At 40.0% G+C, this 22,815-nt stretch overlaps 3 protein-coding genes across 10 annotated transcripts in view; 2 read left to right on the top strand and 1 right to left on the bottom strand.

The window, feature by feature from the left end:
* The window catches only part of SLC12A6 (solute carrier family 12 member 6), an 85,898-nt gene extending 76,296 nt beyond the window's left edge, over window positions 1–9,602 (top strand). For 3 of the 4 annotated variants that reach the window (XM_019435307.2, XM_019435306.2, XM_019435308.2), the window contains 10 exons: window positions 446–565; window positions 1,351–1,455; window positions 1,871–2,039; window positions 3,551–3,746; window positions 4,753–4,922; window positions 6,103–6,234; window positions 6,828–6,935; window positions 7,149–7,333; window positions 7,725–7,858; window positions 8,794–9,602. In XM_019435307.2, the coding sequence (XP_019290852.1) occupies window positions 446–565; window positions 1,351–1,455; window positions 1,871–2,039; window positions 3,551–3,746; window positions 4,753–4,922; window positions 6,103–6,234; window positions 6,828–6,935; window positions 7,149–7,333; window positions 7,725–7,858; window positions 8,794–8,885 (1,411 nt within the window). In that variant the 3' untranslated portion in view covers window positions 8,886–9,602. Of the gene's footprint in view, window positions 1–445; window positions 566–1,350; window positions 1,456–1,870; window positions 2,040–3,550; window positions 3,747–4,752; window positions 4,923–6,102; window positions 6,235–6,827; window positions 6,936–7,148; window positions 7,334–7,724; window positions 7,859–8,793 lie in introns of those variants that run through there. The other variant, XR_002076336.2, reaches the window with a different exon arrangement.
* Window positions 9,603–11,743: 2,141 nt separating this feature from the next.
* Window positions 11,744–17,286, bottom strand: EMC4 (ER membrane protein complex subunit 4). 4 transcript variants are annotated; one of them, XM_019435314.2, is made up of 5 exons: window positions 17,078–17,284; window positions 16,570–16,684; window positions 13,001–13,154; window positions 12,549–12,709; window positions 11,744–12,319 (listed from the first exon to the last, which is right to left on the bottom strand). In XM_019435314.2, exons 1-5 carry the CDS (start codon window positions 17,161–17,163, stop codon window positions 12,284–12,286), a joined length of 552 nt encoding a protein of 183 aa, XP_019290859.1. In that variant the 5' UTR covers window positions 17,164–17,284; the 3' UTR covers window positions 11,744–12,283. The 4 variants fall into 4 exon arrangements, with proteins under 4 accessions (XP_019290859.1, XP_019290860.1, XP_053745191.1 ...); XM_019435315.2 differs by lacking the exon at window positions 12,549–12,709 and having other exon boundaries at window positions 17,078–17,286; XM_053889216.1 differs by lacking the exon at window positions 16,570–16,684 and having other exon boundaries at window positions 17,078–17,264.
* Window positions 17,287–17,318: 32 nt separating this feature from the next.
* The window catches only part of KATNBL1 (katanin regulatory subunit B1 like 1), a 62,376-nt gene continuing 56,879 nt past the window's right edge, over window positions 17,319–22,815 (top strand). Inside the window, exons 1-2 of one of the 2 annotated variants that reach the window (XM_019435311.2) lie at window positions 17,319–17,350; window positions 21,764–21,963. The gene's annotated coding sequence lies outside the window, so the exon portion shown is untranslated. The remainder of the gene's footprint in view (window positions 17,351–21,763; window positions 21,964–22,815) is intronic. The other variant, XM_019435312.2, reaches the window with a different exon arrangement.

Raw genomic sequence — 22,815 nt, 5'->3', positions numbered from 1 at the left:
ATACTTTTTTTAGAGATCATCACGTTAATAATTCTGACTATATGCCCCTCCCTGTTTCACCTACTAGGTATTAATTATCCTCACAACTACAGATAACTTTTGTTGAATCATGGTTATTTATATGTTTTTCCAGCAATGGGACACATCAGCACAAAGGATGGTTTGGGCCTCAGCACAGGCCATGATAAAACAACTATAAAAATTGAGAAAAATCATTTAGAAACTTTTATAGCAATTTGACATTGTCATAGCATCCAGGCATATAGTAATTTTTCTAACAAATCCTTTTTATTGGATTTTACAAAAGTTCACTCTGCAATATATTAGAATTAAAAAATTAATAACAATTTCTCACCAGTTTGAGAAGCACCTCTAGCATAGGCTTCTTTTTTAGTTGCTTAGGAAAGCACTTTTTTCGTTTGTGTTTTTGTTTTTAATTTTCTAGGGCCCTCTCTTTCATGGGAATGAGTATCTGTCTGGCTCTGATGTTCATTTCTTCCTGGTATTACGCTATTGTAGCTATGGTGATAGCTGGTATGATCTACAAGTACATCGAGTACCAAGGGTGAGTTTGTGGATGTGACCTTGATTACTGATAAAAGTATCCACACCAACTAGTTTGGTTAGAGCCAGCCCAATGGAAATTGCGTTAAGGATCCAGATAACCTCATTCGTCTGTAACTAAATTTTGTATCCCCGACTCTCCTAGCCGTCTTACAAGACACAAGCTTACAGATACAACAAGGGGAACCTATTGAGAAAATATGAACAGATCAGTGAAAAAAAATGACTAAAAGGACATGTCGAAATAATAATGATAAGTATGAAAGTATAACACAAATATAAATATTTTTGCTTATCGCCTCAGTCAAGGTATTGTTTTTGAAATGAAAAAGAAGTTAATTCTGAAAAACTGTAACAACTAAGACTTCAGTAACAGTTTCCAAAAATTAGGAGTAAATAACACTCTGGTTCAGAAGATTACATTGAGTTTCGCCTTCTCTCCATTATTTTCAGAGTAAATTGAACTTTGGGTCTGCAGTCATTTTATTCTCCAAATTGCTGTTTTACATTATTGCTTTTAACAGGTACATAGAAGGACAAATGAGTGATCCTTCCAGCCTTTATTTTGAACTATTTATTGTGCAGTGCAGTCCATCACTGAAGGGCAGTGCGGATCTGCTTATAGCGGGTTCATTATGTTAATAAAGAGCATTTAGTTAATATGAGTTTTAATTTTCTGTCTTGTGCATATGTTACTTTTAGATAAAGAAAAAATAAACTTTATGTTTTGAAATTGTACTTCCTGTAGTCTAAATCTGTCTCTACTCTTTTCTTTTTTTCTCCCAGAGCGGAGAAAGAATGGGGTGATGGAATCCGTGGGCTGTCCCTCAGTGCAGCCCGATTTGCTTTGCTTCGGCTGGAGGAAGGACCTCCACACACTAAAAACTGGAGGTAAAGAAAGCAACAGAGCCTAGTGGTGCGGTGTTTGGCACATGGTTAACACACCCAACCGTGCGCTTCAGGATGACAGGAAAAGGAATTGAGGCGGCTCAGAGAACTGGTGTAATATATCTGTTTTGAACAATTCCAAATCCTTCATCTTGATTCCCTTTTCTTCTTGTGGTGTCTGATCTAGACTTCTACCATTTTTATTGTTTGTTGCAGATTGATCAATCTGCAGTGATACTGGGAGGATTCAAAATCACTATACCCTCATCCTGTCCTTTCCTTTCCTTTAATCTCTCCCTTCTGCCCAGTTACATGTTTTATCCAGATCTCCTCAAGTAAATGCTAGAATCCTCATTCTGTTCCCCAAACTGAAAGTCTTTTCTCCTTCCCCACCCCCCTCCTGCCAACCTCTTTACAGGCCTCAGTTGCTTGTATTGCTGAAACTAGATGAAGACTTACACGTCAAGCATCCTCGCCTCCTCACCTTTGCTTCACAGCTTAAAGCAGGAAAGGGCCTCACTATTGTGGGCTCTGTTATCGTGGGGAACTTCCTGGAGAACTATGGGGAAGCTCTAGCTGCTGAGCAGGTAAGAAAGAGTCAAGGCCTACTGACTTAGTGGAATGTAGCTTATGGTTTTGTGATGTAAAGTTATAAGATGTTGTATTTCTAAATTAATCCCTTTCCTGAGTGATCCAGGTTGTTTCCTTCTTGGTGCTTGCTTTCGAACAATCATATTCTCCCAAATAATAAGATGAACCAGAAAACAGTAATTTATTCTTTCCATTTAGAGAGCATTACTGGGGCGCCTGGTGGTTCAGTCAGTTAAGCATCCAGCTCTTGATTTTGGCTCAGGTCGTGATCTCAGGGTTCATGAGATCATCGGGCTCTGTGCTGACAGCATGGAGCCTGCTTAGGATTCTCTCTCTCCCTCTTTCTCTCTCTCTGCCCCTCCCCCCTTCAAAATAAACAAACATTTAAAAATAAAAAGCACTACTAAACTCTTAAGATTATTAAGGCTGAGCACTGTTTCCAAACATTGGTTGAGTTAGGCCTCAGAGAGGTCCTTTAAATAAGTCTGTCCCTTGAACTGTGGAGATGGTTCTGGTGACAACGAAGAGCGGTAAACAACTTTTTTTCCTCCTTAGCAGTCTACATGGTATTGTGAGCAAGATTCCTTTGCTTTACTTCTGATTAACTGCCAAGTATTAGCTCTCCTTAAAGAAGAAAGCAGTTTTCACTCTAATGCTTATTATAATTGATAGAACCAACCCTGTTCGGACAGATGTTCAATTACATTTCAAAAATTTTACTGGGTTGCATTTTGGAATACTTGGAAACCCTAAAAACTAGAAATAATGAAGAAGCATTAGTCCAGGATGATAAATATAAATAAAAAGCACAGGATTGGAAATCAAGAGACCTTGCTTATATTACCCTAGCTAGCTACACCACTGATGTAATCTGTGCCTTTGGGAAAATCATTTCTTCTTTCTGCACCATTATTCCCTTCACCTTTCCACCGGGAGAGCAGAGTAAAAGTAAATGAAATATTATCTCCAAATTGGCCTGAATAAATAATAGTAAAGCAAAGACAAGTGTCATCAATAATCATTTTTAAAATATCAAAAAAGATACAGAAATAGGAGAAACCAAAAAGAAAACATACCTGAAAAGAAAACAAAATTCTTAAGTGAAACTGAATCATCAGATTGAATTTCTAGTAATATGAGTCAGGGTATCATGGCAATTGAGGAAAGAAGGAGATCATGTTTACACTCACCCTAGTCGGTTAAGAAATAATATTGAATATTCGCTTTGTGAAGACCCCTGTTCTTGATTTGTCTTGTATGTTACGGAGAAGGAAAAAGCAGAAACTCCCTATAGTCAACCAGCAGTATATGTAGTAAGCATTTAGAGAAAAAGGCAAAGGATAATGAAATTCCATCGGATTAATTTTAACTTTTTGGACTTTTCTGTAGGAGATATGGTCTGATGCAGAGTTTGTTAAAGAGGAGGAGAATATAATAAGGAGAAGAGTAATTAAAAAAAAAAAAGGTTCAGCGTGAAGCAATTCAGTGTTGAGGTTCTCTTTTCCAGACCATAAAACATCTAATGGAGGCAGAGAAGGTGAAAGGGTTCTGCCAGCTGGTGGTGGCGGCCAAGCTGAGAGAGGGCATTTCCCACCTCATCCAGTCATGTGGCCTTGGGGGCATGAAGCACAACACCGTGGTGATGGGATGGCCTAATGGCTGGCGCCAGAGTGAAGACGCTCGAGCTTGGAAGACTTTTATTGGTACAGAACACTTTTCATTTTATCCTGAGGGCCCAAAGGAGGGGATAGACCTATATCCCTGTTACCTTAACCCCACCCCATAGCCTCCTAAAGTGGAGACTGTGCCATTGTTGAAGCAGAGTATTATAAGGGCACGTAAATGACTGCTAACAGTAATAACCTTACGCTACTCACCCCTCCACCTTTACCTTATGTTCATGAATTGTTTATCTCTGTCATGTATTATGTTAGGAGTTATTACTGAAATTGCCATATTTTCACTTACGATCTCCTGTCATTGACATTCTCACAGGAATTGGAAGGATCGTCTTTAATCAAAATCTCCAAAATTCACATGTCCTGCCTCCTCCCCAGAAATGTAGTGATCAGAATATATCTAGTAACATAAATCATGGTTCTGAATCTAATTGTGTTATTCAGGTTTTTCTCAATGATTCTTGTTGCTCAATGAGGTATAACCTACTATGTAAACAGAACACCTTGCTTAAAGAAGTGTAAAAAAAAAAAAAAAAGTAAGGGCACCTGCTTCGCTTAGTCAGTTAAGTGTCCACCTCTTGGTTGCAGTTCAGGTCATGATCTCATGGTTCGTGGGATCAAGCCCCATGTCAGGCTTTGTGCTGAGAGTTCGGAGCCTGCTTGGGATTCTCTCTCTCCCTCTCTCTCTGCCCCTCCCCCACTCGTGCTCTTTCTCTCTCAAAATAAATAAACTTAAAAAAAAAAGTGTAAAAAAAAAGCATTATCCTTGGGGCACTTGGGTGGCTCAGTCAGTTAAGCAGCTGACTCTTGATTTTGGCTCAGGTCATGATCTCATAGTTCATTAGATCAGGCCCCATGTCAGGCTCTGCACTGGTAGCTCAAAGCCTGCTTAGGATTCTCTCTCTCCCTCTCTGCCCCTCCCCTGTGCTCTCTCTCTTGCTCTCTCTCTCTCTCAAAATAAATAGGCAATCTGACATGGTGGGAAGCAAGGCAGGCCTCTCTGTTGATCCTGATTCTGTTTTCTCCCTAGGCACAGTTCGAGTGACAACTGCTGCCCATCTGGCCCTGCTGGTAGCTAAAAACATCTCCTTCTTTCCCAGCAACGTGGAGCAGTTTTCTGAGGGCAACATTGATGTGTGGTGGATTGTGCATGATGGGGGGATGCTCATGCTCTTACCATTCCTACTTAAACAGCACAAGGTATTTTAGACACTTTTTGAAAAAAGTCTATCTCCCTTAATTAAGTTTTGTCCTAGTTCACTAGACAGATCCTTCCTCTTTGATTCTATAGTGTTGGGGCTTAGGATCAGAAGAGTTGGGGATTATTCTTAGCTTTCCCATGATCCCAGTTTCAACCTTATGAGAAATGGTTTTGTAGTTGGTACCTACCTATTTCCACATGAAATTCAGCAAATTAATAAAGTTCTATATGAGCCGCCGGAAAAACATTAACAAATGAACACATCTGTTAAAAAAAAAAAAAAAATACCAAAGTCTCTCAAATACTGGAAACCTACATACAGGTGTATGGGTGTGTGTGTGTATCTCATATACATGCTCAGGGAGACTGGGTGGCTCAGGCAGTTAAGCATCCAACTTCGGCTTAGGTCACGATCTCACTGTGAGTTGGGGGCCCACATGGGGCTCTCTGCTGTCAGTGCGGAGCCCGCTTCGGATCCTCTGTCCCCCTCTCTCTGCCCTTCCCCCACTTGCACTTTTTTTCTCTCTCTCAAAAATAAAAAAATAAACATTATAGATATGCTCATCCTTTGGTAAGACTAATTAAACTGAAATTAAAAATAGTAAGGGGCGCCTGAGTGGTTCAGTCAGTTAAGCGTCCAACTTTGGCCCAGGTCATGATTTCACGGAGAGTTCGAGCCCTGCGTCAGGCTCGATGCTAACAGCTCAGAGCCTGGAGCCCACTATGGATTCTGTGTCTCTCTTTCTCTCTGCTCCTCCCCTGCTCATGCGCTCTCTCTCTCTCTCTCTCTCTCTCTCTCTCTCTCTCTCTCTCTCTCTCCCTTCAAAAATAAACATTCAAAAAAAAAAAACTTAAAAAAAAATAGTTAGCTATTATAGTCTCTGTGGTACCATCAGTATTCTACCTGAATACAGCACCCTCTTAAGGTATCATATATCATCTTTTGCCAGTTTTTTTCTTGTTAGGAAATTAAGAACTTCTTTAAAATGTTTTAAATGTGTTTCTTAGTCAAGCTTTTGCCCCAGTACCATAATTTAGCAAGTAAGAAACTGGAAACAAATACCCTGATACTACAGCAAGGTTGTCTAAAACAAAAAATGGCTTGCATTTTAGGAAATAATTCTTTTTTTTTTTTGCCTTCTTGCCTCTCACTTTCATTTCTGTACGGTAATTTCTCAGGTGTGGCGAAAATGCAGCATACGGATCTTCACAGTAGCCCAGTTAGAAGACAATAGTATTCAGATGAAGAAGGACCTGGCCACCTTCCTCTATCACCTGCGCATTGAGGCAGAGGTGGAGGTGGTGGAGATGGTGAGAAAGGGTTTGAGATCACAAAGACCACCCTTCCCCCACTTCCTACCCTGTCTTCCTAGAGCTTTTTCTGGTTTGGGAACTTGTTCAGCTGCAAATGTGAATTAATCCCTTAGTTCCAACAAACCCCTAATATAGTGATCGAGAGAAGTAGACTATGTATGTGATGTGTATTTGGTGGTGTTTTTAATTTTTGCTTTCTTGGTTGTGACACATTCTTTGTATTTTGGCCAGATTCTTGTCTGCTTAATACAGGTTTTTTTTAATTTTAATTTATATACGCGTGGTAAAGTCACACATAGCTTTTTGTTTTGTTTTGCTTTAATAACCTGGCAGTAAAAAAAAATTTTTTTAAAGTAGAGTTTGTGCTTTGGAAACATATGTAATGGTTAGCTTATGGAAGACTCTCAGGGCTTCTATATTTGATCTACAGTCCATAAAATTACATAGCTCAGTGCCTGGACAAAACAGGAGTGAAACTTAGGTTGATGTTGTGATACTTTCTCTGGTTTAGTGAGTGGAAAAGAAAACGTATGGCTGATCCTTGTTTCTCCTTTGTGCTTATTGCCTATGCTGCGTGTGATGCGTGGCAGCATGACAGTGACATTTCAGCTTATACTTATGAGCGCACCCTGATGATGGAGCAGAGATCCCAGATGCTCCGGCACATGCGACTGTCCAAAACCGAGCGGGACAGAGAGGTGAGACCTTCCTGGATTCAATGAATCCTGGCCCTGTGAAGTCTGTCACTGAAAGGGATGATCCTCTATTGTTCTCCTAGGATGACAGATTCTTTCCTTCCCACTTTATCAGTTCTTCCACTGTAACCCTACATTATTGTTTGAAAATAAGTGAAGCTGAAGCATGAGAGAGATTTGGGTATAGAGGTCATAGCTGTGTTGGGCCCTCCTCAGGCACAGTTGGTGAAAGACCGGAACTCAATGCTGCGATTGACCAGCATTGGCTCTGATGAGGATGAAGAGACAGAAACCTATCAGGAGAAGGTGCACATGACTTGGACAAAAGACAAGTACATGGCATCCCGGGGACAAAAGGCCAAGTCGATGGAAGGATTCCAGGACCTGCTTAACATGCGTCCGTAAGTTTTCCAACTCACAAGCTTTTCACATAACATGGTATCCCAGTCAGTGGCACACATGTGACTTTGCCTGGATACACAGGATAAAGTCTGTTCATTCCACACCAAATCCAGCCATCTCTGTTATTTCCCTCTGCATACCAGCTACCAGTTAACATTGTACACAAGCTAACCACCCTTCTTCCTCACCATGTTCTGTTCCCGGCATAAAACAAGCAAACGTTGAATGAGAAAACCCAGGCCAGAATATTAAAATAAAGAAATCATTTGTTCATTGCATTATTCATAGTCATTGCAAAAAAGCTCTGTGTCTCAAGGTTTTTAAAGTTAACTGTATGTCTAGCTTTCTCTTTGCCTTAACCACCTCTATTTCTCCCTTCCACCTGCCCAGGGACCAGTCCAATGTGAGGAGGATGCATACAGCAGTGAAACTCAATGAGGTTATAGTTAACAAGTCCCATGAAGCAAAGCTTGTTTTGTTGAATATGCCAGGGCCACCTCGAAACCCTGAGGGTGATGAAAACTGTATCCTTTCCAAGAGTGGAGTTATCAGTAAGGAAAATCTTAGCCTGTTTCTTAGATGAGACCACTAGGTAACCTTAAAAGTCATTGTCTGTGCCCACATTTCCCTCTTGAGGAGGGAAGGCTGTTAAAAGTCGTAGGCAAGGATTCTTACAAAGTAGTGAGAGTAATCTCCTTTTGGGGAGGTGGGTGTATATGTTCTCTCTGAACCCTAAAGAGACTTTATAGGTGGTAAATTTGCATCATGACTTCTAATATTTCATGGTATAGAACCCTTTCTGACAGTCCTAGAGACAGAGTACCCACATCCTTTCTCCTTTTCAAGCTCTACCCACTTTGCAAAGCTCCTGTGGATGGAGTTAGGGGAGAAGCAGTGGAGTGGAACCTCCTCCAAGGGGAAAAAAGAGATAAGGGTTTTTCCTCAGACCCTCATCCCAGGATTGTTTTCATGGGGCCCCTTCAGAACGGCAATGGTGTAGACTGGCCCGTTTGCACCAGTACCACTAAGCAAAAAAAGATTAAGAAAAAAAGAATTGGCAGAAAAATCTGACTTGAGCAGCTTCACTTAGAAATTACTTGGGTTCTCTCTAGCAGTCTTCTAAGCTGCCCTGTTGTGACTTTTTCTTCTTTTTTGGCTTATTTTGCTATGTGGTATGAACATGTTATTTGTGGTTTTCCTCCATTTTTTTAAGTAACGTTTAGAAAAAAATCTAACAAATAGAGATCTTGTATTATATATGCAAAGGGACTAGATTCCTGGATTATTTCACAGGGTTAAATGGACTCCAGAGTTCAGATCTCTCCAATTCTTAGTATATAGTAAGTAAAACAAGCATGTTGATTTTGCAAGTTTGTAGTCAGATAAACCCAGATTATCATGTCAGGTTATAAAAATGTGCTTTTCTCCCACCTGTTTGTCTCCTTGACAAATTCTGAAGACATGGAGTTCCTAGAAGTGCTCACCGAGGGACTAGAGCGAGTCCTCCTTGTCCGAGGTGGTGGCAGTGAAGTGATCACCATTTATTCATAATCTACTCCTGAGTGACTCTGCTTGGCCTCACCTTTCCTAAAAGGCTTCCATCCTTCGTGGAAGTGCCAGCTCTTTACTACTACTCCCATCAAGTAGGCCTGGGTTCTGTACACATCACACTGAACTCTTGACAGGCTGAGCCTCAAGTACTTGTGCAAAAAAAGTACAAATAGTTCTGCTCTTTGCTGTCATATGATCTGCCATCCTTACAGAAGAAGCAAATATTCCCTCAACATTGGAACACTGGTCAAGTCCTAAAAGCCATGTCTGTCCCAGTTGAAGTCAAGTTAGAATTAACAAGCTAAACCAATAAAAATGAATTGGCAAAAGGGATGCTAGAAATTCAACTGAAGACCGAAAGCAAGTACAGGTCCAACATTAAAGGGAAGTCTCAGAAGTCATGGTCCAGTGATGACACCATGGGGGTAACAGCCAGAGGACACAGCTTCATCATACTAAAGAAATCACAGCCAAGTATATGGGGACCTAACATCCTTGTGGAGATAACCTGTGGCAAACCAAGATGAAAACCTTTTTTAGCTAATTTTCTTTACTGAATCCACTGTTCTCCAGGACTCTGATTTTCTGTTAGGGTACTAATATACAAAAACTGACACATGGCTGCAGCCTTTACTTCTTCCTCCAAAATAAGATTCTCCCCAAATACCGGGTTTAAGTACATATACTATGTTGGTGTATATATATATGTGTGTGTGTGTGTGTATACACACACATATATGTAGGTGTATATATATGTATATATATGTGTGTGTGTGTGTGTATACACACACATATATGTAGGTGTATATATATGTATATATATATGTGTGTGTATATATATACGTATATGTGTGTATATATACACGTACACACACACACATATATATATCAGCTGGTTCTCAAAATCGATTCTGTGGTTAAGATTGTAATACAGGCATTATTATCCTGGAAATTGTTTTTTAAAGTTGGAGTGGAAAATTTTCTTTCAGGTTGTGTTCAAATGGCCAAATTAAGGTAACTCCAAATGGTAGCTGTTAAGATCTACTGAAACACAGTCTGTGGTTACCTATGCGACAAGGGCAAACATTAAAGTTGTTATCTAGGAAACCTAGATGATGATGCATAGTGCCCAACAGTTTCTCCTCTCCCTTTTTTTTATGCCCTCTGGGTTGGTAGGCAGGCATAGGTCAAAAATCAGGAACAAACACTAGGAAGACTGGCTGAAATCCTTCCCTAAAAGCGTTGGACTGTCTTTTAAAGGGGGAATCTAGCAATGGGATTTGAAGTTCCAGAGCCATACTCCTTCCATAGTGCCAAAGATTGAGCTGCTGCTCCTCTCCCTACCTTCTTCACTAAAGTGGCATATGATTGGCATTGGCCTGATTCAAGAAACTTCTCTTTGACTAAGAATCCTGTGGACTCATTTCCAAAGCCATAGCAAAGACTTGAGGCACTCACCTAAATGCCCACAATATGAGCAGTTTTCTTTTCTCAATTCTATTCTTGTGACTGCAGAAACTTGGCTCTGAACTAAGAGTATCCAAGCCAACAGTCCTCTGCTATAACAGTTGTTTTCAGAAAGCTCTAAATGTGTCAAGGAAATACTTGTGCAAGCTTAGCTTTTTATTTGCTCGTTTACTGGTCATTAAAACACCTGGCTTTCAAGCATAGGGAAACCACCTTGAGTAGTAATTGCAAATATGTGAAATGTTCATTTCTTTTATAGGATAAGTACTTAGAGAAACTATCCTAACTGTATTCATGACTGATTTTGAATCACTTTATTAATGATAAATAGTGCCACTCTTTTTTGATTACCCAATAGGATTTGGAGGAAGCAAACCTAGGTATCAGCAGACTATTCATTTGACTGTTACGGGGCAGAGGAAAACTCTTCAGTATGGCTTCAGAAATTGAGTCATTTTGTTCCCTTTGCTCTTTTTTCAACCTCAAGACCCAGTCAGGGTAGCAAAGCAGACACAATCTTTAAGTCTTTTTCCTGCTCCTTCCTGCAGAGGGTAGAAGCATTGTTTACAGTTTCCACCGTAATACTCCATTGTTGAATTGAGTCCACAGTAGTGGAATAGGTTCCTTAGGACCCAAGATATTGACACCCCAGTCTTTAAAGGTCAGCCTACCCAGGAATTCCTCTACATTTACACACATCCTCTGGCCAAAGTAGTTGATCTTTTTTTTTCCATATAGAAAAAATATGGGCAGAAAACAAGGTTTTAGAAGAGCTTTTTGTGGTTGGAGCTCTATAAGAATCTTTTAAAAGGGATAACGGAGTTAGTGGCTACTAATACAGCCGCTACTTCAGCCCTTAAAACATACAATCACCATTATGTGGGAAAATGGTTATTAGGCCAGATTTAAACTCATCTCCGTCTAGAGCATTTCATGTCCGTGTGTTGCTTATGTTGTTTGTCTGCAAAGTGTCTTGTCTCTTCTAATCACTGCAAATAAAGCAATACTGAAAACTTGATAAGAGAATGCACCTTAGGGGAAGGGGCTTTTATGTTTCAAGAAGGAAGAGAAAGGAAAGACCTCTTCCTGCCTTTTGAGTAAGAGTCAGCTTTTAAGTCTCAGCTATGATTTACCAGGGCAGATTATGACAATATCCATTCTCCAGATGCTGGCCCTCTGCCTTCTAAAGCTATCCTAAAAGCTGAGGCTTGAATTGCAGCATCTGCTTGACAGATGCCAGGTTCCTCTTGGCAGGGGAAAGATCATTACTGTGTATCTTCCTTTGCCTCAGATGGCTGTGGCCCCGACTATCCCGCCAATCCTCACGCCCCCTACATGTGTTAAAAATCCATTATTGTGGATATTAAAGTAGCGATTACACTGTAAGCATATTTACGTGCCCTTTTTGTCTGGTTTATTTTTCTTTTCATCATGTATAATCTGAATCCAGCATTAGTTTCTTACATCTTCCACAAATGTCTCCAACAGAATTTTTATGTTCCAGCTTGTGTTAAATAGAAGTGAAATATTAAGGAAAATAGATTTAAGGGAAACTTGTACAACTTTTTTTTAAGCATTGTTCTCGACCATTTAATTTATTGAAAGGAGCTGCTGCTGTGGTTCTCGATTTAGCAGCGGCCATTCTTTTGTTTACATAGAGTTACAGTTTTATTTGTTGTTTTGCTCTGTACTGGAAACATAAATAAAGTTTTCTACATTATTTTCAGTCAAGGGTTGTAGTATGGTTTCTTTGTGTGTGTAGTGATACATACTTGTCTTTCTGGGCCTCACCATGGAGAAAAGAGAGCTTTGGGTTCTTGTTGGCATGAGTGATCATGTGAAGAGTTAGTATGTGAAGGAGGAGCCACTGGACATGAAAAGGTTGTAAATGGGATCCTGATACAAAGGCACCAGGTACTTCTTTCTCAGGTTCACAGAAGCAGTCCACCACCACTGAACTCCATCCTCTGAAACAAGAAAAGGTGAAGGGTTGTTGAACTAACTCCTGGAATCAAGTACAGTTACTTTATTTAGTCACAGGCTCTATTTCACTTTATCCTTAAAAAATAACAACTTCCAAACTCCCAAGGAATCTTATTTCTTAAAAAATAAGCTCTAGTACCAACTCAAATCCTCCACCCTCAAATGGGTCAACTATTTACAACTGCCCCAAATTTAACTTTTCTTTTGGCTTACCTCAGGGGGCTCAATGAAGGCTAACCAATCTGATGCATGTGTAGGCAACAGTCCCATTGACTGGCACTTATAAACAGCCAGTGCCAAACCCATGAGGTTTCCAATGAGATATACCAAACCCTGCAGAAACTTCTGACTTGAACTTTCTAGCATCTTGAAAGCTGTTGAGAGAACAAACCAAGTTTTTTTTCCCCAATATGAATCAGGTCATTTATTAAAACAATATAGACCCAAAGTAAGAGAGCAAATAGGACCACTGAAGGTGAATAAAAAACCATGATAAGTTCCCTCCCCTCCATGCTGCCACCATTATCATCACCTCCCTGTACGCCCCCCTCCACCCCACTGGCAACTAGCCAACAGCAGTACTAAAGATTTTCATGAGTTTCACCTAAGAATATGTCTCCAATTCTTAAAACTTAAGGAAGGGTTGTTATATCAAGAATACTTACTGGCTGAAATGGCCATAAGTGCCTGAATGGGCCGCCAAGCCATCATACACACCATCATAGTAGGGAAGATGGAGATAGTATTGCCTGCCATGTACATGATGAAGAGGTTCATGGGAATCTGTTTGAGGGGACCCAAGGCGATATCCCAGCAGCGCTAAAACAAACACAGTTTTGTTTTTTTTTTTTTTTAACGTTTATTTTTGAGACAGAGAGAGACAGAGCATGAACGGGGGAGGGTCAGAGAGAGGGAGACACAGAATCCGAAACAGGCTCCAGGCTCCGAGCTGTCAGCACAGAGCCCGATGCAGGGCTTGAACTCACGGACCGTGAAATCATGACCTGAGCCGAAGTCGGCCGCCTAACCGACTGAGCCACCCAGGCGCCCCAAAACAAACACAGTTTTAACTGATGATCTGTATCCTCCGTCCCACATTTGTCAGATCACTGATGTTAAGGTGAAGTGAACACAATTCCCAATTCTGCGCTTCTGAACCGACTCCTCAGTTCCACCACTTTTGCCCTTCTCCATGTTGCCACAAGAAGCTTTCTCTTCCACTAAAGATAAGGCATCCTCAACATTTGTAATATTTTTCCCCATTGGTTTTCCAGATGTTATTTTCCCCCCATGATCTAACTAAAAAGAAAGACTTCCCTACTTTGGTTCTTGTACTTCTGCATCTATCATTGTCCCATCTACAACTGAAGAAATAGGTAAATCCACAAGATGGGAGTTAGCACATCACAATCAATAACTAAAAAAACAAACTGACAAATCAAGATATTGAAGTCCTGGGGGTGCCTAAGTGGCTCAGTTAGTTGAGAGTCCAGCTTTGGCTTGGGTCATGATCTCACGGTTCATGGGTTCAAGCCTCGCACTAGGCTCTCTACTGTCAGTGCGGAGCCCGCTTCAGATCCTCTGTCCCCCTCTCCCTCAGCCCCTCCCCTGCTCACATGCTCTCTCTCAAAAATAAACATAAAAAAGAGGAAAAAAAAAGATACAGAAGACCTGAATGACATTAACTTAACCCAACTGACATATACAGAACATTGCACCCAACACCTGTAGAATTCACTTTCTTTTCAAACACACTTGAGACACTTAGAAAAGCTGACCACTTGCAGAGCCATGAAGAAAGTGTCAGCTCACAAGAACCCAAATCCTACAAAGCATGTTCTTTGCTTATGATGCAATTTAGCTAAAAATCAGTAACAAAAAGAAAACAAAACTCCCTACATGTTAGAATTAACAAATGTATTCTAAATAATCAACAAATCAAAGAAGAAATTAAATACGTATTAGAAAACTATTTCTCTTTTAAAAATTTTAAAAAGCTTTTATTTTAAATTCCAGTGAACATACAGTGTAACATTAGTTTCAGATGTACATTATAGTAATTCAACACTTCATACAAGATGCTCATCACAAGTGCACCCAAATCCCCATCACCTATTTAACCCATGCCTCCACCCACCTCCCCTCTGAGTCTGTTTCTTGGTTTGCACCTCTCTCTCCCCGCCTTTTGCTCATTTGTTTCTTAAATCTCATATATGAGTGAAATCATATGGTATTTGTCTTTCTCTGACTTATTTCTCTTAGGATAATACTCCTTAGCTCCATCCACATTGTGCTCGGCATCTATTTCAAGAAGTTAGAGAAAGGAATAAAGCCCACAGAAATGAGAAGGAAATAAAAATGAGAAAAGAAATTAATGAAATTTTCTTTAAGTAAACAAAGCTGAAGGCATTTTTTTTGAAGATTAATAAAATCAATACTGGAGAGCCTGACGAAGGAAAAAGAGATATTTTACATTGTGAATAAAAGAGGAACATCTCTATAGTTCTTGCAGTGTATTAAAGTGATCATATTATGAATTTTGGGAAATGGATAAATTCCTAGAAGAACTACCTAACAGCATAATATATTAGATTGAAATTTTAAATAGTCCTCAAATTGTTTAAGAAACTGAATCTTTAATTAAGCCCAGCTGGTTTTCCTTGGAAAATTCTAAACATTTTAGGAAAAAATTAAGCCAATCTTATACACACTCTCAGAAAATAAAAAATGATCATTCTGCAACTCATTAAATGGGGCCCCATAAATACCAAAACCTGACAAGGACATTATGAGAAAAGTTTATAGATTGATATTACTCCTGAAACTAAATGTAAAAATCCTAAACAAAATATTAAGTAAATCTAGTAATAGAAGAATATTATCACTATGCATTGAGCTTATTCGTGTTAAAAGAATAAATGGCCATATTTGTAAGCAGTTCCTGATGTGTCACTTACATAAAAGATCACTTATCTTGGAGTTTAAAGATCAAACCATCCATACAACAGAAGTGTTCTAAAGTATAATAATCTACCTGCAAAATCAGGCCATTTTAATACTTTCATGTTACTCATAATACTACAATTTGATGTACCAAGATGAAAAGTGATATACTTATCAAGAAAGGCACTGATACCAGCTGTCATTTTCATGTTGTAAAAATCACTGCATTTCATGAAATGAAGATCATTTGGTATTGAGCAATATTAAGGCTGAGATGAAAAAAAGTGCCAGGTTGTGTTCTAGCTGTCAGGAAACAAAAATCTGCTCTCCTGGAGCTTACCAACATAAAAAAGACAGTTGATAAAGTAACTCTATCATATACATGAATGATACGGGAAAAATATAGGAATTAGGAAAGGATAAGTAGGAAAACAGTATAGGGAGTGCCATGAGTAGGCTTCACTAAGAAGGTAATTTTTTTTTTAATTTTTTTTTTAACGTTTTTATTTATTTTTGAGACAGGGAGAGACAGAGCATGAACAGGGGAGGGTCAGAGAGAGGGAGACACAGAATCTGAAACAGGCTCCAGGCTCTGAGCTGTCAGTACAGAGCCCGAGGCGGGGCTCAAACTCACGGACCGTGAGATCATGACCTGAGCCGAAGCCGGACGCTTAACCGACTGAGCCACCCAGGCGCCCCTACTAAGAAGGTAATATTTGAGAGACCTAAAGGAGATGGGAGAGCAAGTCATAAAAGTATCTGGGGGAAGAGTATTCCAGGAAATGTAGGAAAGTCTGAGATGGAAGCCTGCCAGGTATATTCAAGAAGCAGCAAGGAGGCCATTCTGACTAGAGTGGAATGAAGAACAAAGGGGAAAGTGACAGAAGATGAAGTCGCTCAGACTCGAATGATAGGTAAGGTAATAAATAGTAATAAGTAACAAACTTTCTCATCTGTTGTGAGGATAAAGCCAAAAGGATATCTGACACATTGGTTGTGTCAGGGAACTAGAGTTGTGGTTGTAAGGGAACTAGAGTAAAAGGAGGGCTTCAGCTGTTAGGCACAGGCACCAGTAGATAATTTCCACCTACTTTCTTACATCGTTCAAACGCCTTTTGTTTTTCCAACTATTAAGCACTTTTACTACTGTAAGTTAATCTCAATCAGCTTATCTACCAATATTGGGGTTAAGACTCCTACAGTAAGTCAGTCATATGCTGCCTAGGAGAGGAGGGTGCGTGTGTAGGTCAGGACTGGCCTAAGAACTACTGTGACATCTATACCTCTGTACCTTCTCCACCAGAATCCGGTCTGTCTCCTGCACGCTGGTATCAGGCACTTGCTTGTCCAGGTAGCCAACAGGGTACAGCGAGTCTCCCTGGCCACCGCCCCGGTCACTTCGGCTCCTAAAGAACCAAAGCAGGAAACTAAGGCTGCAGCCTTCCACACTTCAAATCCCACATTTCCTGTTCTATTAATCATAGGAACAAAGAGCCTCAGATACACCTACCCAGATTAGACCAAGCCCTCTCGTGGGTTAGTCAGACCTCTATCTATTACATATAAACATCCTTTGATGTTTATTTGTTATATTACATATATATGTAATATGTTTTATTACATATAAACATCCTTTGAACATTAGAAACTTCCGCGGCAGAGAAGCCACTAGCTCCCCAGGAGTCGTCTTTATGCCACCCGTCCTTTTCAGAGAGTTGTGCCTCAGAGATCAGTCCCTATTCCTCTGCGGCAGTACTGGGGTGAAGGCTCTGTTACCTAGCTTGGCCGCTGCTCCTCACCTGCTGCCTCCTCCAGGCCCGCTCAGTTCAATGGCCCACTTGAAGCGCCGGCCTCGGTTAGCCACCAGGCTCCCCTGGGCCGTCATGGCAACGGCCACCTACCAAGGCTGCAAAGCTCCTCACTGTAAAGCGGGCCGGGACCCAAGCCCACCGACACCCGCTACTTCTCTGTCTTACTCTTCAAGCCCGCTTCCGGCGCGTAACGTAAACGTCACTTCCACCCGGAAATTGGCGGACGGAGGGTGGAAGAGAGAGTCCTTGGAAGTGCAGAAGGTGGGTGTCGTGAAGGTCAGACCGTACTTAGCTCCGTAAAACGACCCCCGAGCGCTTCCTCCTCTCAGAAGAGGCCTTTTGTGTGTTCCCTGACCTCTGAGGTGCGCTTTGCAGAGGGAAAGTCCTTACTGACCCTGTTAGGAATTGAAGCCTAGAAATCCTTCTTGAGCTCCTACGCTCTCCCGGGAAGACAAGATTCAAATCTGCGTTAAAACCTGTATTCACCACGGGTTGAGTGACCTTGAGCAAGTTATTTAGTAGCTTCCGAGTATTGAAAATCCCCGCCATGTCCCAGGAGCTTTGTGTTGAAGAAGTCACGTTAACCCTGCGCGGTAAATAGTCCTATGCTCATTCCGCCCAATGCTAGGAGGCAGTGTAGAAGTGGGAAGGCTCGTGGGCCTGAGATACAGATGGCCTTCTTTTGAATCCTGGCTTCTTATGTGACTTTGGACAAGTTAAATCTTTTGTGTTTCAACCTTTTCATATGTAGAAGTTGGATAATCTGCCTACTTTCCAGGGTTCTGAGGTTAAATGGAGTGCCCGCTACGTATGCATCATTTTTTTTAATTAAAAAAAAAAAAAAAACACAATAGTGATTGGATTTTGTGTTCAGTTGTATACTTATATAATTTAACCTGATGTTCGATATTTAAGTTGTTTCCCGTTTCTACCCCTTTTATAACCATTGAATGTGAACATTCTTGTGTGTGTTGTATTTCTTTAAGTTGAATACCTAGAAGCACAGTTGCTGGATCAAAGACTATGCACATTTTTAAGGAATTTTCATTTTAAATGCTCACTAGCAAAATCGCACCCATTTGCATTCCACCAGCTTTATAATGTGTTTTAATTGGTGGTTTGAAAATGGTACTGTATTTTTAAACTTTTTTTTCTTTGACTCCCAAGTTACTTGATATAGTTGGCTTAGGGGTGAGGGAGGAGGAGGAATGAGGTGAGAATATAATCAAGAGCTAAGATTGAAAAGGGCCAATTAAAGAGTTTGGACCCTTGAAGATGATGCTGATCCGGAGTCGCTGAAGATTTCCATCCCCACTTCGTTTTCTGGTTTTAAAAGTATCGTGTGTTCATAGACTGTTTGAATAAGGTAGTAACAAGAAACACTTTTCCCCTTCCAATTCATTCTAAAATATTTATCTGATCTTAGGAAGACTCAACTTGTGGATTGCTTTCCTGCTTTTTTTCTACTTTTCTGCCTTTATCTCTTATCTCTGATAAACCTTTGAGATTCATCTCAGACTTCACAAGGGTCTTGGCCCTATTGGGCAATCTTCTTTGTCCCCACTGTAATCTGCGTAACAGCACTTACTGCATTGCATTTATGTTTGTTGACATCCCCTGAGCACATATCTACCCCCTCTCTTGCTGCACCCTGCCCTAAATTCCTTAAAGGTAGGAGGTATGTGTTAATTATATTTGATTCCACTGCCTAGAACATGATGTATTGAATAACTGTTTAGTGAATGTGAGTAAATTAATTGAAAGTAAATATAATACAGAACTGAATATACTATAATTACATTTATGTGAAAAAATGTAAAAACTAGAAGGGAATACGTTTTAGAACGTTATCTATTGTATCCAATTAATGGTTTTCATGGATTTTTTTTTCTTTTTTTGAGTTCAAGTTTCTTTAATAAATTGTAAAGGAGCACTTTTGAAAACATTGTTAGTCATTCGAATCATATATTCCGTCCCTTTTAAAGTACTCCCCCACTTACTATAAAAATGTTTAAACTGGAACCCAAATCGAGGTTGCTTTGGCCTCAGTAGGTTAGTCCAGGTCATTTATTCCTTTATCCTAGGAATCCTCATAGTGTAATTTGCTAAAACGTGCTCCAAAGAACATGAAGACTGAGGTGAACAATGAGACTGAACTGAGAAAGTGTTCCAAGGTCAAATACACTTGAGGAAAACTGTAGATGATATTCTGCACACACACCCTAGAGGGTCTCAGAGTGATGAATATAACATATTAAAACCATGAGAAATGATTCAGTAATGAATCTTCATTTCCCATCCACCTAAATAAGAAGCCCCCCCTTTTTTTCCTTATCACACCTATTAACTTCCTATGGAGTCATTGTTCCATAGAATACTTTAGAAGTCTTGAGAAAGATGAAGGTACTCCCTGACAAGCTCTGCTTGTTGTTGTTGTTTTTTAAGATTATTAGAATACCATGAGAAGTAATAGATCCTTTATAGAAATGGAATTTCAAGTTGAATTTAAACTTGAGGACTCAGGGTTTTTTTGTTTGTTTGTTTGTTTGTTTTTACTAATTATGTTTTGCAAGAAAAGTCAAGGGAAACCTAAATTCTGATCCTGACTCCAAATGAACTCCACTTTGAGTTAGGAACTCTTGGCTTTAATTTCTTCATCTCTAAAATAAGGGACTTCTAGATGACTTCTAAGGGTAACTTCTAATTCTAAAATACATTTTTTTTTTTTCAAAAACATTTTGCATATGTGGCGCCTGGGTGGCTCAGTTGGTTGAGCGTCCGACTTTGGCTCAGGTCATGATCTCACGGTTCCTGAGTTTGAGCCCCGTGTCTGGCTCTGTGCTGACAGCTCAGGGCCTGGAGCCTGCTTCGGATTCTGTGTCTCCCTCTCTCTGCTCCTCCCCCACTCATGCTGTCTCTCTCTCTCCTTCAAAAATAAAAAAAAACATTTAAAAAAACACTTTGCATATTATTCTTTCATAGACGTAGAAAAAATGATGAACACATAAAGGAGTAATGGGATTTCAGATAATTTTTTTAAATTGTGCTTTCCCATACTCTTCCTAGTTACCTGCATTGTGCAGGTACCATTTTTGGATTTAGAAAAAGTATAAATGTTAATAATATGACACATTTCCAAACCTAGAAGCATAATGGTTCTCTGTCCCGGATTCACAGGAGAATCACCTTGGAATCTCTTTAAAAATATTGATGCCTGGGCCACACTCCAGAGATTCTAATTCATTTGCTTAGGGTAGAGCATGGGTCTACTGTGTAGCAAGTACTAAGAATCACTGACCCAGAGCATTTTGCTGCTCTAAAACGTTTGAACTTAACACAGTAATTTAAGCAAACAGTCAGTGGTTTCTGAGAGCCTCCTTGTATGCCTCCCACTGGACTAACCTTGAATAAGACAATAATGGAAATACTCAATTTGTAAAAATAAATCTTAAACTTCTTTTGTGACTTTGAGCAAATACGATTTTAATTAAAGAAACTGAGAAGACCCACACCATGATTCCATAGGTCTTGTGAGTTGCCTCAAGTGACTTTATATTTGGGCTATCTACACAGTTTTTGTATTTGTTTTTGAATCTCACCGCCCCCCCACCACCACTTGAGGCGTCTAAGATGCTTTCTGTTTCTAATACTATATGCCATTTTCTGAGCAGTTGCATTTGGATTGAAACTTGAAAAGGATATTTTTATTTATTTATTTTTGTTTATTTATTTTTTTAATTTTAAGTAGGCCCCATGCCCAACATAGGGCTCAAAACTCACGACCTGCAGTCCAGGAGTCACATGCTTTACCAGGGCGGTGCCCCGAAGAAAAAAATTTTTTTCTAAGTTTATTTATTTATTTTGAGAGAAAAAGAGACAGCACGAGTGGGAGAATGGCAGAGAGAGAGGGAGAGAGATGATCTCAAGCAGGCTCCGAGCTGCCAGTACAGAGCCCGATTCGGGGCTGGAACCCAGGAAGCTGCGAGATCATGACCTGAGCTGAAACTAAGTAAGACACTTAACCGACTGACCCATTCAGGCACCCTGAAAATTTTCTATTCAAACAACCAGATTTGCAAGAATGGATCTCTCTAAAGGGGAAAAAAAAAAAAGCTTTCATAGATAATGTCTTACATTCTGGGGTATGCCACTTAACAATGTCTGTACAATAATTGTTCTGCTCTCTTCCGTGGTCCAACCAGCTTCCCTAGTATGCTGTTCTAAAAGGTCCTAAGACTTTTGGTAGCTTCCATAAAATGGGTTTCAATTGCAAATCCCCAGTTTATTTGTGTTATTTAACTCTCCTATCATCCATCACTTCTGAAAAGGACCACCTCACACTATTTTATTCAAGATGCGATTTATTCCGTGTCAGTAAGAGTCTTAATGAGAGGAAACTTTTTTCCTCCATTTTGTCTGTTTGCAATTTCAAACCCCTTTAGTGTAAAAACAATTTGGTGGGGAGTGGGGAGCGGTAAAATACTACCTTCCTAGTTGGGTTTCTGCGTCATTTCTATGTGGATTACATTTTTTTTTTTTTTTTTTAATTTCTGGTTTATGGCTCTGCGGGTGTCATGAAATACCGCTGTCAGCAGTGACATGAACTAGACAGTGCTGGGAGATGTTGGCTAGTAATACCATTCTTCCCTAACAATTACCTTTTTTTCATTTCAGGAGAGCTGTTGTGCAATTCACATTTTAACAAGTTCCCATTATAGCACTTCCCTCCAGCACTTGCTTAGGAAACTGGGAGGATTGCCATTCCCACAGATCTTATTAAAGGATAAGAATGACAACCATAGCATGAGTCATGATGATACATTACTGATGGCCCAGGATGCTTCTTCAAGCGTGATTACTTTGGATTCATTCTGGTGATTAATTTCAGGTATCTTGGATGTGGGCTAACTTGTCTCTACATCAGGTATCTGAATGACCAATGCAGGTCCTTTATGGCACTTTTTCCTATGTGCTAATTTTTAAAAGCCTCAATTGGTTCAGATATAAGCACTGCTTTATGGCCTGAATTTTTTGGAAGGAAGATTATTGTGCACTGAATGTTTATGTTTCCCCTAAACTCATGTGTTGAAGCCCTAACACCGACATGATAGTATTTGGAGATGGGGCCTTTGGGAGGTAATTAGGGTTAGATGAGGTCATGAAGGTGGGGCTCTCATAATGGGATTAGTGTCCTTAGAAGAAACCCAAGAGAGCTCACTATCTCACTCCACCATATCAAGACATAGTGAAAAGGTGGCTGTCTACAGGCCAGGAAGAGGGCTGTCTTCAGTAATTGAATCAGCCAGCACCTTGATCTCAGACCAGCCTCCAGAACTGTGAGAAAATCTATTTCTGTTGTATAAGCCACCCAATCTGTGGTATTTCATTATGGCAGCCCGAGCAAATTAATGTGAGAATTAAGTAGGATTCAGAAAAATTGAATAAGTACCTTTTGGTACTTGGAGGCAAAGTCGTCCCCTGAAACATAAACATAAATGGAGGGGTGTTTAATTTGTAGGAGCTTATTGTGTAAATGTAAACATACTCAACACTGTCCACTGACTTTTTTTTTTTCACCTTATCTTGGATATCTTCCATATGTGTCACTCAGTTTTGCCTCATTTTTTTAAAGGCTATAGAGTATACATAGGATAGGATGTATGATAATTTAGTTAACCAGTCTCCAGTTGATGGACATTTAGGTTGTTCCCTTTTGTCACTATTAC

Source organism: Panthera pardus, unplaced genomic scaffold (genome assembly GCF_024362965.1).
Source record: "Panthera pardus isolate Hobbes unplaced genomic scaffold, ASM2436296v1 HiC_scaffold_24, whole genome shotgun sequence".
Classification (NCBI taxonomy): Eukaryota; Metazoa; Chordata; class Mammalia; order Carnivora; family Felidae; genus Panthera; species Panthera pardus.
Note: the sequence above shows the minus strand (reverse complement) of the source record. Positions and strands in the feature narration are given on the sequence as shown.